The following is a 14,343-nucleotide window of genomic DNA, read 5'->3' as shown; positions in this document are numbered from 1 at the left end:
TATACGGAGTTGCTGCAGCGGCCTGGGTTCCAATCCGACCTGCAGCCCTTTGCTGTGTGTCATCCCCTGTCTCTCTACAGCTGTCTATCAATACATTTATATACAGTATATATAAATAACAAAGTTTAACGATAACAATTTAGATATGATGATAAAGGCTTTGAGCGTCTGGAAATGTTTGGTTTAGGCATGCTTGAAAAAGTTAAAAGGCTGTACGAACCCTGTGTGATACGTTTGTAACTATAAATATTAATATCATGTTGTGTCTGTACTCTGCTGTTGAGACTGTTCCGTTTGCTTTGCTGAATAGAGACGGTCTTTGTTGGCATTGCCAATCATGTTTAAAGCTGCTGGTGAGCTTTCCCACCACCCGTCACAACAACTCTGCCATCTTTCACTGTTGCTACTTGACTTAAATAACTGTTGCCGGGGACAACAAAGTGCCGGGTTGCAGATATTTATTTAAAATGTATTGTTTTCTTTCCTGTAGAAACCATGGGATGGGAGACACCAGCATTAAATTTGAGGTGATCCCAGGGAAAAACCAGAAGAGTGAATATGTGATGACATGTGGGAAGCACACTGTGCGTGGCTGGTGTAAGTAGACCGTAATCCCCATCTATTCGCGTGGTGAGACCGAACCAGTCAATGTGTACAGCTGAAGAGTTGGGTGTCTGTTTTTTAATTACCATGTTCGTTTTGTTTCACCTTGTGGAGCTTACTAACCTCACAGACTAGTAACGTACATGTAGCTTTCAGTGACACGTTTTGTACATTTGCCACCAGGCAAAAACAAGAGGGTTGGCAAACAACTAGCATCTCAGAAGATCTTGCAGATGCTTCATCCCCACGTCAAGAACTGGGGCTCACTGCTGCGCATGTATGGCAGAGAGAGCAATAAGATGGTCAAGAAGGTAGGTACACTCTTATAAAAAACGCTTTTGTATTGATGGAAGAGTTTGGCTATTTATTTTGAAGTTTTGTGTTGAGCTTTATTTACAGTAAAAGAAAAAAAAACCTTAATTCATCGATCAATTTGGTTGTGAGGTTTGTGGATTGTAAAGGTCAACAGTAGGACCTGGCAACAATTAAACGTCTTTCATCATAAAACTGTCACTGTTATGAGTCAGCTATTAGGCCATTTCACTTGGAATACTCGACTGGTGTGTTTTTTTTGTTAACTTTACTACCTGCCACATGACAGTTTTGAGTTGGTGATATGCTGGTAATGAAGATGGTTCTTCATTTTGCAAGCTCGTCTGCATGAGTTTTAAAACCACTGATCATTTGCAGGAGAACTGTGACAAGAGTGTGATCGAGCTCCAGCAGTATGCCAAAAAGAACAAGCCAAACCTTCATATCTTGAACAAACTGCAAGAAGAGATGAGGAAACTAGCCACGCAGAGGGTGAGAAAATCTTTATTTTAATGTAATTTTAATCCTAACAAGTGTTTAACATTTATCCTGTCTTCCACAACCCCCATCCCAACGTCATGTACCTGATGTGCAACTCGGTAGTTAGATTTTCATTCGTATTTTCTAACGTGAAGAAAAGTATAGTAATAAGCCAAATCACAGGTGATACCAATAACAATAAAGAGAGCTTTGTTTTATTAAAGTGTCCCAGTAAGCCACAACAGTGTGACAGTGAGCCAGTATGGCTGCAGTGATAAATGCCTACTGCATAAGCATTTATTGTCTTTCTGTACTGTAGGACTCCTCGGGAGAAGTGGCTTGTTTTGGGCTTTTGTTCATCCTTTCTTTCCTAGCCAACAACTTAAAAACTTTGTTGTAGAAGAACTTTTGTCACCAGAGAGCTCATTGAAGGAAAGATGAAGTGGTAGTTTTATCCAAGTAAAGCCCAGAATTTCATTTGGGCAAACAGGAAATCTGCAGGGTCTCAATTAGTTGGGCTGGGATGCTCTTCTCTATTGACGCTCAAGGCTTAGAAGACGGACATATTTTTACACACGTCTTGATTTAAAGTAGCTGTCAGTCTGTGGTGAACAAAATTACATGGCTTCTGCCAGGATTTGTATATTTTAGAATTGAGAGTAGATTTGGCGTTCTCATTTTTAACATCTTGTAGTATTTTCAGAATGTACTCCTCATATTATGGTTGCTTTTTATTGTATTTCTGTACCAGGAGGAAACTAGGAAGAAACCCAAGATGACCATAATGGAGTCTGCCCAGCCAGGGAGCGAACCCCTCTGCACTGTTGACGTTTAAGTCTCTGAATCACTGATGAACCACGGCACTGAAACCCAGTCACTGTCAGACATCACACACCACCCTCCTTCAACACCTTCCTCACTTAATTATGCATCACTGAGATCTAATGGCAATATAGTTACACATTGACCAGGCCGGTAGAACTGCTTGCTTCCTTCGCCCACGTTTTATTGGTTCAGCTGGTAGATGTAAGGGTAGGACTAAATGCACAACAGACAGTAGAGCAAATATCGTCTACCTCTCTAGATGCATCCTCGCTGTGGCACTAGAAAAAGAAAATTTACCGGGCTGCAGAGAAGTTAACATGACTTGATAACAGATGAACCACAACAAAATAAGGAATGCATGCTTCTGCACACCTTGGTTTTGTTTTTAAAGTGTCATTATAAAGAGTCGCAATCTTAGAGTAGCAGCACCTATTGGTTTTGTTTTTGCTTCAAGTATTTGAAAGGGACTACTAACACTTGTGTATTTATACCATTCATTTAATTGGGAAACAAAGTTACTTGTTTATTGGGTATTTTAATGGTTGGTGTAATGGATATTTTGGTAGACAAACACAAAATATGCCGTTTTGTTTTTCCTCAAAATGGACAGTTGCTGTCTTGGTTTGCACGATTTAAAAACATGCGTTGTGAAGTGATCACTATTCAGAACTATTGTTATGCACTCGTGTCCTGTCAGATATTTTTGTTGACTGATCATGCTGTTGGTACAGTAACCAACTGCTTTTGGGATATTTGGGATGACTTGTATTTGGAGGAACTTGTTGCCTTTTTTCCCTTCTTTTTCTCCTCTTTTTGCTTTGGCAATACAAGAAACTCCCCATGCTAACACTGCAGTAAACCCAAACACAGGGCCACACATTACTGTCGTGTTTAAGTTACAGGGTTGTTTCTTTTATGCTCTTCATTCTTGCTATCTTTTTATTAAAGTACTAATTCCATGCACACCAAACTAACCACTTGGTACATTTCAGTAGCTTTTCATTTTTGGTGCCCTTAAGAAATCATGTTGGCTACATGTTGCCTTAGTTAAATCATTTCATGAAGGGCTCAGAGTATATACAGTACATTGGACCTAAAACACCCTTCAGCAGGAAGTGGAAAGACCAAGCCCCCTTTACTTGATAAAGCATTTATTCTTTAGCAAGTTTAGTATTTTAATGAAGACAGCCTGTAAAACATCAGTTACTTTAGAGGAAAAAGCCTACAGCATGTGCAGATTTTTAAGACTCGTCTTAATGGATTGTGTATTTTGTGTACGTTTGCCATCATTGTGAAAGTTGATCATATTTTCTGATGACAAGTAAAATACATTTTTCAAAAGGCAGCCTTGCAAAATGTAGTTGGTACACTGACCTGAACAAAATACAATCAAGTCGTTTAGTCCAACACAAGCTGATGAAACTGTGTATACCAAAGCTTACATACAGTCTTATGCATTTTATAGAATAATGTTGCTGCAAACTGTACAGTAGAATCATCTAACACAGGAAAATACAGACTCATTACTTGCTGGAACAAAATAGAAACTGCTGTGCATTCTTCAAGTATTTGGCCTGTGGTTTTTCTACAAAATATCCAAGGACACAGTTTAAACACAAGGCTGTAGTGATAATGTAGATTGCTTCAAGAATGTGCTTTCCCCTCTGCGTTTGTTGTCTTGCCAAGTGTGTGTTGGTGTGAGAAGAGAAAAAAAATACTGCTTTTACATGTGTTGCTGTTGAGTTGTACCAATGAATTGTTTGAGATGTTGCTGCCTAGAAAATGAAGTACGTATTGCAACCTGAGCTCCATGACTTCAGTGATATTTGTTATGCAAAATAAAATGTCTTGACTAATGATGAGAAGGGCTTTGTTTTATTCAGTCGCAGAATGATCAAACAGAACAGAAACAAAAGGAAGTTCAATTAAGGTGACACTGTAATGGGAAAGGCTATCAACACACAGTACCCAATCTGAGCTGCATTATCCTTAAGAGTTGAACAAGGTATGTGAAAATTACAGTAAACCAAAAACATTTAGGGAGTCTAGGTAGCATTATGGCTTTTAAACATAGCCCATGATAAACTACGTCTTTTACAAAGGTTCTCAAACTAAAAAATGAAGAATAGGCAATGGGGCACTGCCCATAAAGCTCAGTTAAACAAATGCACTGCAATGAATACTGTATTAACATTTATTGAAGCACAAATTATTATTGCATTATGGGATAAGAGGACCAAACTGGATGAGACACTGGTAAGTTGTTATTTGGATTTAGTGACCCTTTAAAGTTAAGACTATAAGGCCGTGCAGTTACTTAGAGAAATAGAGGAAAGAAAGCTATTGTAATTATTCATTTTAACACTGAGGGTGTGCGTACATTTCTACTACAGAGAGCCCATGCTCTCTATCAAACTGTACAGGGTCTTTTTCTAAAGGCTAAGACCCTGTCTTTTCCTGAGTGCTGCTGGTCTGCTGCTGCTGGGAATTGTAGTCCACTCTCTCCAGCAACAGAAGCATCTCAACGTGCATGGTCTGAGGGAACAGATCCACGGCCATGGCTCGCACCGGACGGAAGGGGGCCCCGTGAACTCTGTTGGATGGCGCTCTGCACAGACTACAGACAAAAAATTCCAACCTCAGATCTACCACCTTTCAAAATTATACAGATGATACACTTCATGCAGGGTTTTGTTTTACTTTGACGTGTCAGATAATCGACTCACACCCACAAACAAACTGATTAATCCCAACTGCTGCTTTAAAACACAATGACTCACTCAATGAAGTTGTTCATGGCAGCCTTAGCATTGCATGCCACATAAACCAGCCTCTTCAGATGCTCTGCCCTCCTGATGGCAAGTATCACCTTGGAATCTGTGTTAAAGACAACAACTCTTATTATGGGACACCTTGAAGTTGAGTGAGATTCACTTCAATGTTCTTGGCTGTTCACTTACGTAGGCCTGCCCTCGGTGGATCCACGATGGCTGTGAGGTTGGGTGACACCAGAGCATTGAGAATGTTGGGGAACACATCTTCGGCTTTTCCACAGTGAAACTCGACATTACTGAGACCTTTAAATACAAACAAATGAATAACTGATGAAAAAGCCTGAACATACACACAGGACTGCACAGGACGTATGCTCTTTGCACACCGACAACATTGAGGGGGAAACACAAAATATTCCTGATTTCTACAATAAATTTCTGACACTTCTCAATACTCACCATCCTACATTTTAAATATTCACAATTCACACACAAATCACTGGCGGTAGTCTGACATTATCTGGTCTCTTACCATTGAGCTTTGCATTAACTTTGGCATCCTCGACTGCTTCCTGGCAGAGCTCGATCCCAATCACCTTCTTCACCCTCTAGAGGTCAACAAAAACGTCAAAACCTGCCAGAGCCTCCATTTTCCCCGTTTGCAACCTTTTCCAATACTTGTACCAACCCTGACACAGCTTTTTAAAATAGTGCAGAGGTCGCTGTTTGCAAGAGGACATTATCATTTCAATATAATGCAAGTGCGGTATTCTCGCAGCATTTCATACAGTAAGTAATCTTAGGGAAGTCTTAGTAATACCAAGGTATACATGAAAAGGTTGCCAGCAAGTTACGTTTCCTGCTACAGACAACTAATGTCACCTTAGCCAGAGAGATGCCGATGGTCCCTGTCCCACAGCACACATCCAGTACTGTGCTATCCTGATCCAGCTGGGCCCATTCCCCCACAGCAGAGTACAGCACCTCTGCAGCTCCTGTGTTCACCTGCCAGGCAACACAGACGCACTCAACACTGGCACAGTTTGTGCAAACAGGAAGTGACTGAAATAGCATGAATGAGCTGGAAAGGAGCACGTGGTTCTGGAAATCTTTGCAGCAAATCTTTCATACCTGGAAGAAAGAATGAGGAGATATCCTGAACTTTAGACCCAGGAGCTCCTCGTGAATGCAGCCCTCTCCAGCCACCAGCTCACAGGGCAAGTCCTCTATGTTAGGAGAAGTCCTTGGGAGCAGAAAACACAAGTTCAGTGCAGTATTCAGTGATTTATAGTTTGTCCTGCATTTTTTAAACTTGACTCATGAAGCATCATGATTTTATTTTCTTACCTCTGACCCTCTCTAACAAAGTAAAGAGAGGTTACTCCACTCTCTTTCCCCTCTCCTTCTGTGAAGTGCTTCCTCATGGAGCTCTTCAGTGCGCTGACTTCCTCCTCATCAAGTTTCTAGAGCGTCATTAAACAAGCAAGAGAGATCAAAAAGGAGAAATCTAACAATGTGTGATTCTATCTTCAGAAAACAGGCTCACACACCGAACAGTTCCTCACCTGTGGGTTGAAGAACACTACAGCCATGGCTTGTTTGGTCCTGGTAGTCCGTACAGTCAGCTGCTTCCAGTGTCCTTCATATGTTTCAGGACTGTACACGGAGTATGGAGTCGTCCTGTGTGCAAAGATAATGGCAAGGTTACGTACAAATTAAATACTGTGTGAGAGTTATTATTTCAGTATTCTGGGTTCAGACTAGGCTCTGACGCAGACACAATGACCCAGGACATCCAGACAAGCTAAATTAAATCCGAGGCTCTCACGGCCGCAAGCAAATGAAATCTAAAATGACGGCAGTTCTGTTCTCCATAAAACTTGGTGTGGACGATCATGTAATACCTGATGAACTTCTGAAACTCGCTGACCACTCTCTTGGCCTCGACCGAGACATGGCACGTCTCGGCTGGCCCGACCACAGCACAGGAGCCGCCTTTATATTTTCCCAGGCGGAAACCGATGGTCTTATCCTCGCCGTCTGCGCCCACCGAAATGAGGAACTCGCACTTGTTTCTGTACTCTGTCTGCCGAGATGCAAGTGGAGAAATATGAAAGGGATATTAGACACTACTGCATTCCAAGGTGTAAAACTACAGAGCACACTTTTGTTATAAGTTATGAGAACTAAAAGGGAACGTACCTGTGTAGGAGATGGCCGGATAGTTTCCAGAGGACAACACATTTTGTTATATTTCCCTTTCTGTGCAAACAGCCACGGCAACATGGCTTTGTTGGTGCTGCCAATCTCTCTGAAGAAGACACAGTGTAGTATATTGGTTTAATGTGATGTTCTAAATACTCTTTTTAAGTGTTTTCTGCTGATAAGAATTAAGGATGGTATTAAAAAAAAATTATTTGATGTGGACACAGAATACTGGGGCTGTCAGGAGCTTCCATAAAGAAGATACTGACCTCCATTAACATATATTTGGTCTGAAATATAGTGTTAATACTGCACAACTCCTGTTATGGACACACATGGTACCACTGGTATGCAGCAGACTCTACATTAATGACAGCACTCACCGGGCCAGCCTCTGCAGGACCCCCACCACCTCCTGCTCCTTCCTCCTCAGCTGCTCCTCATAAGGCACGTTCCACAGAGGAGTCACCACGTTGGCTATCTGGACGCTGAGCGGCTCCTCTTCCTCGTCTCCCTCTGTCCTCTTGGATGGCGGCTGCCCTCCCGCCGCACCCTCCCCTTCCTCCTGCCTCCTCTTCCTCTGGATGGGGTCTGCTTTGGGTTTGGCCAGCCTGACGCTCAGCACCTGGCCCTTCCACTGCATGCCATGAACCATCTTCATGGCCTTGTCGCGCTCTTCCTCGTTCTTGAAGGTGACGAAAGCAAACGTCTGCTTGCCAAACAACTTGATTTTGTGCGGGTTGAGGCTGTGTTTGGCCAGGAACTTCTTCAGGTCGTTAAAGCCGGTGAACTTGGGGAGATTCCTGATCTCCACTTTGTAGATCTCTGATGTGAAGAGGTCCTCTTTGATGTAGCGGTACATGCTGGGGTCAGAGGCTGCCTCCGTCTCGCCCTCAGCTTTGACATCCTCAGCATCCTTGTGGGAGTCCTGGGGGAGGTCCTCAGACTCCTCCTCCTTTGAGGGTGGAGGATCAGCCACCGGGCTGCCACTAACATCTGCCATCACTGTGTTGGGTGGTAGAATTAACAATCCAATGAGCAGACTGATACAGATTCACTTTTTAAAAGGACAACATGTTAGTTCTGAGACACTCGTTTAATTTGTTAAGTGTCAAGTTTGGTTTAGGAGAAGTTGTAGCTTTTTAATAATCGGTACAATAACTTTAAAAATCCAAATGTAACGGTGAAAGTAAAAGAAAAACGTTTAAAAACTGTAGTATAGCTCTATGAAGAATCCTTTATTTCATTTAAGGACTAGTTTTAGCGCTGTGTAAAGACATTCCCATCACTTGTTGTGCACACAGAGCTGTGTAACGTTAACACAGGCTGAGGTGGCAGCTGACACTCTGCAGCTGCGCTCTTTCTTTACAAACAAACAGTTGGTCGCTATCTCAGTAATATGTGACAGTGTGTCGCTTGCTGTCGTGCTAAGTATCAGAAATGGCCACATCCACTGGCAGTCCAGATAACGGTGTTACGTGCCTTACCTTCTTACTTTTACTCTCAAATCCACTTCTTACTCAAACGTTCAGGGCGCAGCCATGTTGATTGAACCACGTGCAGCGGTGAACTCTGAACTTTGTTAAAGTGTCGTCATTTCGGGGCTCGCGCGTCACGTCCACATTGTTTCATTTGAAATGATTTGAACATTGACGGTAAATACTTTATTATATAATACTTGGGACTTGTATTGTTTTTAATGCGTTGAAAGGACTTCAGTTTCCCATTCAATAATAATTGTTTCAACTTCTTTTAACGGTTTTTATTTCCCCTCACCAACGAGAACTAACTTATGTGCACTCATAATCCCGTAACTGCCCCGGGGGGTATCAGACCCCCTGACTCCACTTTCACCATACGGCAATTTGTTTGTGTTTATTGATTTTTAATATACTATATGCACCCCTACATCACATTATAAACCGTTATAAACGAGTTATACCTGCATCATGTTGAGGCCCTAAGTTAAATGTAGTTGAAGGTCTTTATCACTTCAGTTTATACTCAGCTCAAATGTTACATTCTATATAATCAACGTGTGCTTTATCAAGTTAGGACCAAGTGATACATACATACATGACGCATAGAGTGGAACAAGGGGCCTATATAGGGGTCGTAGCTCATTTTAATATAAAAAATCATAACACACACACATATATTTATTTGGCAGCATAACGGTTTACTAAATGTCCTTATACTGAGCCAGTTTGAGGTATTGCTTTCTCTTTATTGACACAAGTGTTCACACACATATTAAAGCATATATATATGTATAATACAAGCGGGCACATCATTAGTTTGCATTAGTAATGGGCAGTCAGAGGATGTGGGGCTGAGCAGCACTTTTTTGTGTGACTCAGGCCGAGAGAGGCGGTGCGCGCGCTGTCATACGTAGGAAATTCGGCGCGCGAAAGCTGCAGCAGGAAGTGAGAGTCGCTGAAGGGAAACGGCGGCCAGTCTGGGGTTTGAATCTGTGCAACTACTTCCATAATCTACAAACATCTACATTAATATGGCAGACCCGAAGGTAAGCTCGCTCATTTTAGGTCATCGAATGCATTATGTTTGCTTTGAAACCGGAATTTAGTGGCACACATGGTATTTTATGTGTCGTAATTCGTCAAAGTTCGTAAAAGAAGCTGCGAGCCAGAAATGCCGACAATGATGTTGTCTTTCGTGATGCCAGAACAGCTAATTGGTATCATTTCAAGGCTATAGGGTGTAATGAAAGCTTGTGAAAGCGTCCTGGCAGAAAGCTGGAAGTGTGTGGCGCTTCCATTGAAGGTTTTAAACTCTGCAGCATTTCTCCAGAGTTAACGTTGACGAGCTCAGAAGTACTCTGAAGTGTGCAGCCAGGCAGCATGTTAACATTAGCCTCATACTGGGCTCATTAGCTGAGGAAGGCAATGGGCACACCAATCCTAACGAGTGAACTAAACTCTGGCAGTCATTTGAACAGGCTGTTTCACAAACTGCGTGTAACCTGCTGGCCAAAGACAACGAGGTTAGCGGTCTTCCTTGCCTTTGTCTGGCAAGCACAACAGTTGCTAACATAAGTTGGCTAATGTTAGCTCAACAGCAGGGCGCTGGAGCCAGTGACTGCGTATTACCGGACAGTTCACTGTAACACGGCTACAATGAGTGGGGTGCCAGTTAGCCCACAAATCATATCCTATAAATTATAGTCCAATTAAGTATGTTATTAGTCAGGGACACACACCGCGGTGCAAAAAGCCGAACGATTAGCTCGGGACTAGCCCGCTTGTATGAGGCCTCATCACCTAGCTAGGCAACTTCACAATGAGTTGTCTTAGAAAAACAAAGTTGAACAACTATTTGTTAACGTTAATGAAGAACAGTGTAACTGCGACAAAAAAAAAGCAACGTTTCAAAAAAAAATTCCACCTATTCATCCAAGCTAGTGGCCTTAATTAACTGTACGTTATTGCGTGTGGCATCTTTAACGTCAGTAGCAGTTGTAGCTTCCCTCTTTTAGCTCAGGCACAAAGATTTCATCGTTACATTGAGATGCAGCTAACATGCTGTGTCGCTAACTGGTAGCTTAATAGTCTAGAAGTGTGTTTGCCACTGAGGAAATCTCCCGCGTATGCTCAGTTTCGAAGTCGAAATGATACTGCACATGAGCTATTCATTTAGGGCTCTTTTCACAATCGTGAACTTGCACATTTTTTTGTGTGTTTAGCCGCCTTTGTCCTCAGTCATTTTCTGTGTGAAGGTGATGTACGCTCTGGCAATATTAATAATGTACATTTAATCGTGCACCGATCAACGTGAGAACATTCAACCCCAAATAGAATTAAAGATGCTTGGCTCAGCAACAACGCTTTACTAAAGGCTTTGCCAGTTCCCCCTACAAAAGCTATACTTAACCAATGAGCCCTTAAATCCCTCCATTGAAGCATCCATGGCCTGTTGGTGAGTTGTCAGAAGTCACTTTGTTCCAGTGAGTTTCAGAGAATCACACTGAAAGATACCACATGCCTAATGACTTTAACTCACTCTGACAGATAACTACACAATGTTTTTCTTTTTGAGGTATCTCATTCTCTTGCTTTTTCTTTTAGGAACCGGAAGACCACGAAACCACTACAGAGGACTCTAATCATGATCCCCACTTTGAGCCCATCGTGTCCCTTCCTGAGCAGGATGTGAAAACATTAGAAGAGGATGAGGAGGAGCTCTTCAAAATGTAACTTGCTTTAATAATCTTTTTTTGTTCACTCAAGTGTTATTTGTCACACAATTGTTGTGATCTAATATACATTTTGCTGGCCAGGCAGCTGGGACAGTTTGTTAGGCCAGTATATATGGCATCCTGTTAATGAAGTATACCACTGTTTTCCCAGGCGGGCTAAACTATATCGTTTTGCCTCTGAGAACGACCCACCAGAGTGGAAGGAGAGAGGAACCGGCGACGTCAAGCTGCTGAAACACAAAGAGAAGGGCACAATCCGCCTCCTGATGAGGAGAGACCGAACCCTGAAGATTTGTGCCAATCATCACAGTGAGTCAAGTTGACAACAAAGGAACTCTTGCTATCACGCTGCAGTGTGCAGGTTATTTGTGCGGCTTTGCAAACTGGTATTCACCATCTTTGTGTTCTCACCAATCCAGAAGTTATCTTTGACATCCCAAACTATCATGGTTATGTTCACTGGCTAGTTTAGGATGCATTGCATTTTACATCCACATCTTCCGATTCTACAATTAGCCATCAGTATAAGCAGTCCAGCTAACAATGGTGCAACCACTACATGTGAGACAAGGTATGTGCTTTTAATTTTGCCTGTTTGTCAACCTTGTTCCCCTCTTGTGAACTACAGTTACAACTGCAATGGAGCTGAAGCCCAACGCAGGCAGCGACAGGGCATGGGTGTGGAACACACTAGCAGATTATGCTGACGAATGCCCCAAACCTGAACTCTTGGCAATACGCTTTTTAAACGCAGAAAGTAAGTATACATCTAATCCAATATTACACTTGAAAGATACTCAAACTAGTATTTAATTTGCATTATTTAACGATCACACTAAAGTGACAAGCCATTCTCCATCGAACGTTTGGGCAACACGACACAGAAGCCATTTGTTGATTAATCAGCCTCATTATATTGTCATAATGAGGATGTATGCTAATTTTCTGTTGTGTTTACAGATGCTCAGAAGTTCAAGGGGAAGTTTGATGAGTGCAAGGAGGAGGTCAGAAAAACTCTAGGTATGTGGAACTTTTTACATTTTTGCTAATGTAATGTGTAAAGTTGATGACATACAGGTGAGATGAGATGTTTCTTGACGGTGTTTTTTCATGAATTACTTACTTAAAATGTGAACTACTTTAGCAAAGAGTGCATTGGCTTACTAGAAGCTGTAATCCATTTGACATGATAATGCCCCAATACACTGTTGTACTCAGGTTTGAGTAATGTGTACTGAGACCTGTTTTAAATTGAACTCAAACTAGGGCTAACATGCAGACTCACTCTGTTCTTTGCTGCTCACTCCAGCCTCGAACTTTTTCTGTCTGCTACATGAACATGCAGAATGTAACACTTTACTGGCTTTCTAAAAGGCCGGTGTCACTATGTTCTGCTACATTACAATTGAGATTTTCTCACAGGACCACAATAGCAAAAGGTCACTTGGTCCACCTTAAATCATAAATGAAATACAGTGGCTGTGTGAAGAGGTGGGCACCTTTTTTAAACAGTGAGTTGAGATGCAAAGTAAAAATAACAGGAATGTTGTTTAACCTTTTTATAGCTTTTTAGTTGACGGCACATTTCACTGTTTTGTCACAGGCAACACTGATAGTGCAAACAAAGTGGCAGAAAAGCTGGAGGAACTCTCTGTAAAAGACAAGGCTTCAGAAGGAAAGAAGGAAGAGGACAAAAATGAGACTGAGAAGAAAGAAGATGAGAAAAAGGAGGTGAAGGCCGAAGAGAAGAATTGAGAACCAAGAACTTGCTTTGCTGATCTTCAATTTATCAGTTTTTCCTCTTTTTCTACAATAGACTCTAAATGAACTGAATTTGGACACTTGCATATTATTAGTTTTTTTATTATCTGTTTTGCCTCAAGATCACAAGTCCTTGATGCCACTGGGGGGGAAAAAATAAACAAAGATAGTGAATTTATGAAAAAAAAGAAGCCCCTTCCCTCCCACCCCTTTCCCTCTGCACCATGGAATGCCACGCTTTCCTTCCTCGTCATCTACAGTTCAATGTTACATTTGACAAACTGTGAAAAGAGGCTTGTGATAGTGATAATTCCCACATTGGGGTATTTTCTTTTGTTTTTGTTATTCTGAAGCAGAGTTTGTTTGTAGAGGGGATAATGTAGCCTGCTTGTTAGCAGCACAGGGTCAGGGACCAGGCATTATGTAGGTGCATTGTAAATGTAAAATCTCATGATGCATCTCAGTGGGCCTTCTTACCCTGTCCACTGTCCATGCTTCCACGGTTAGACACAGCAAGTAAGGTCAAGACTTCTCAGTGGATGCCTTGTAGAAATAGTTGTTGCTTTCTTCTTTGATCAGTTCTGTTGGGAACTGACGAGAAGAGGAATCCACTCCAGACAGTTGAGGGGCATCAGATGGGTGCGGCAGATGGCAGTGTCCACTGATAGCTGACTGATAGGAGATCAGATGCACTTAGCTAAGCATTCATTATTTTTCCTTTTTCCTTTTTTTTTTTTTTTTGTTTTAAATATCTGAACACCATAAAGTCCAAAGTCAACGGTTCATCAGAGTTAGGTGCAGCTACGCTTGACTTAAGTTTCTCACCAGGAAATCAAGTTTGTATTCTTTAGATCATAACATTCCCAGACTTGAAGCATGTAGAGTATATGTAACAGAGTGTGCCCTATCTGATCTGTGTGCTCACCACCCTCTCCTTTTCTTTCCACTAATTGAGTTCTTAACCTTGCCTCTAAAGCGCATCTAAGTGCCAGTGCATCTGTAAATACATGTATATGGATGAAATATTGCTTTTCATTTGCACTCAAATGATTCGAAATGTTTCCTCCACCTTCGAATAAAAGTTGTCAAAGACCACATGTTTGCGTTCACATAAAAATTGCTTGTATTTGAACAATTGTGTTGTAGGAGTTGAAACAAGATCTTGTG

At 41.8% G+C, this 14,343-nt stretch overlaps 3 protein-coding genes and 1 non-coding gene across 4 annotated transcripts in view; 3 read left to right on the top strand and 1 right to left on the bottom strand.

The window, feature by feature from the left end:
* dgcr8 (DGCR8 microprocessor complex subunit) overlaps positions 1 to 4,077 on the top strand; it is an 11,314-nt gene extending 7,237 nt beyond the window's left edge. The window contains exons 11-14 of the mRNA XM_035657884.1: positions 491 to 597; positions 787 to 914; positions 1,294 to 1,407; positions 2,147 to 4,077. Of these exons, the coding sequence (XP_035513777.1) occupies positions 491 to 597; positions 787 to 914; positions 1,294 to 1,407; positions 2,147 to 2,230 (433 nt within the window). The 3' untranslated portion in view covers positions 2,231 to 4,077. The remainder of the gene's footprint in view (positions 1 to 490; positions 598 to 786; positions 915 to 1,293; positions 1,408 to 2,146) is intronic.
* Positions 4,078 to 4,079: 2 nt separating this feature from the next.
* On the bottom strand, positions 4,080 to 8,775 carry trmt2a (tRNA methyltransferase 2 homolog A). The gene is made up of 12 exons (XM_035657885.1): positions 8,687 to 8,775; positions 7,583 to 8,204; positions 7,197 to 7,305; positions 6,899 to 7,080; positions 6,560 to 6,674; positions 6,342 to 6,457; positions 6,126 to 6,237; positions 5,877 to 5,999; positions 5,527 to 5,602; positions 5,181 to 5,297; positions 5,001 to 5,097; positions 4,080 to 4,837 (listed from the first exon to the last, which is right to left on the bottom strand). Exons 2-12 carry the CDS (start codon positions 8,200 to 8,202, stop codon positions 4,660 to 4,662), a joined length of 1,845 nt encoding a protein of 614 aa, XP_035513778.1. The 5' UTR covers positions 8,203 to 8,204; positions 8,687 to 8,775; the 3' UTR covers positions 4,080 to 4,659.
* Positions 8,776 to 9,574: 799 nt separating this feature from the next.
* ranbp1 (RAN binding protein 1) lies at positions 9,575 to 14,273 on the top strand. Its single transcript, XM_035658161.1, has 6 exons — positions 9,575 to 9,726; positions 11,285 to 11,409; positions 11,567 to 11,724; positions 12,044 to 12,172; positions 12,376 to 12,435; positions 13,019 to 14,273. Exons 1-6 carry the CDS (start codon positions 9,712 to 9,714, stop codon positions 13,168 to 13,170), a joined length of 639 nt encoding a protein of 212 aa, XP_035514054.1. The 5' UTR covers positions 9,575 to 9,711; the 3' UTR covers positions 13,171 to 14,273.
* Positions 12,691 to 12,819, top strand: LOC118326315. The gene has a single exon (XR_004796633.1). It is a non-coding gene; the product is annotated as a small nucleolar RNA SNORA77 (small nucleolar RNA).
* Positions 14,274 to 14,343: the final 70 nt, after the last annotated feature.

The sequence above is a fragment of the Morone saxatilis genome, unplaced genomic scaffold (genome assembly GCF_004916995.1).
Source record: "Morone saxatilis isolate NCDOM2014 unplaced genomic scaffold, NCSU_SB_2.0 Contig16, whole genome shotgun sequence".
In the NCBI taxonomy this organism is placed as follows: Eukaryota; Metazoa; Chordata; class Actinopteri; family Moronidae; genus Morone; species Morone saxatilis.
This window is presented reverse-complemented; position numbering and strand designations above follow the sequence as displayed.

Excerpts from the sequence above, each read along its gene's own strand:
- trmt2a (XM_035657885.1), bottom strand. The coding sequence starts at position 8,202 with ATGGCAGATGTTAGTGGCAGCCCGGTGGCTGATCCTCCACCCTCAAAG. Across the intron at positions 7,306-7,582 it reads GTCCTGCAGAGGCTGGCCCG|AGAGATTGGCAGCACCAACA; the intron begins GTGAGTGCTGTC and ends TGTCTTCTTCAG. Across the intron at positions 6,238-6,341 it reads TTTGTTAGAGAGGGTCAGAG|GACTTCTCCTAACATAGAGG; the intron begins GTAAGAAAATAA and ends TCTGCTCCCAAG.
- ranbp1 (XM_035658161.1), top strand. Across the intron at positions 11,410-11,566 it reads GAGGAGGAGCTCTTCAAAAT|GCGGGCTAAACTATATCGTT; the intron begins GTAACTTGCTTT and ends CTGTTTTCCCAG. Across the intron at positions 12,436-13,018 it reads GGAGGTCAGAAAAACTCTAG|GCAACACTGATAGTGCAAAC; the intron begins GTATGTGGAACT and ends GTTTTGTCACAG.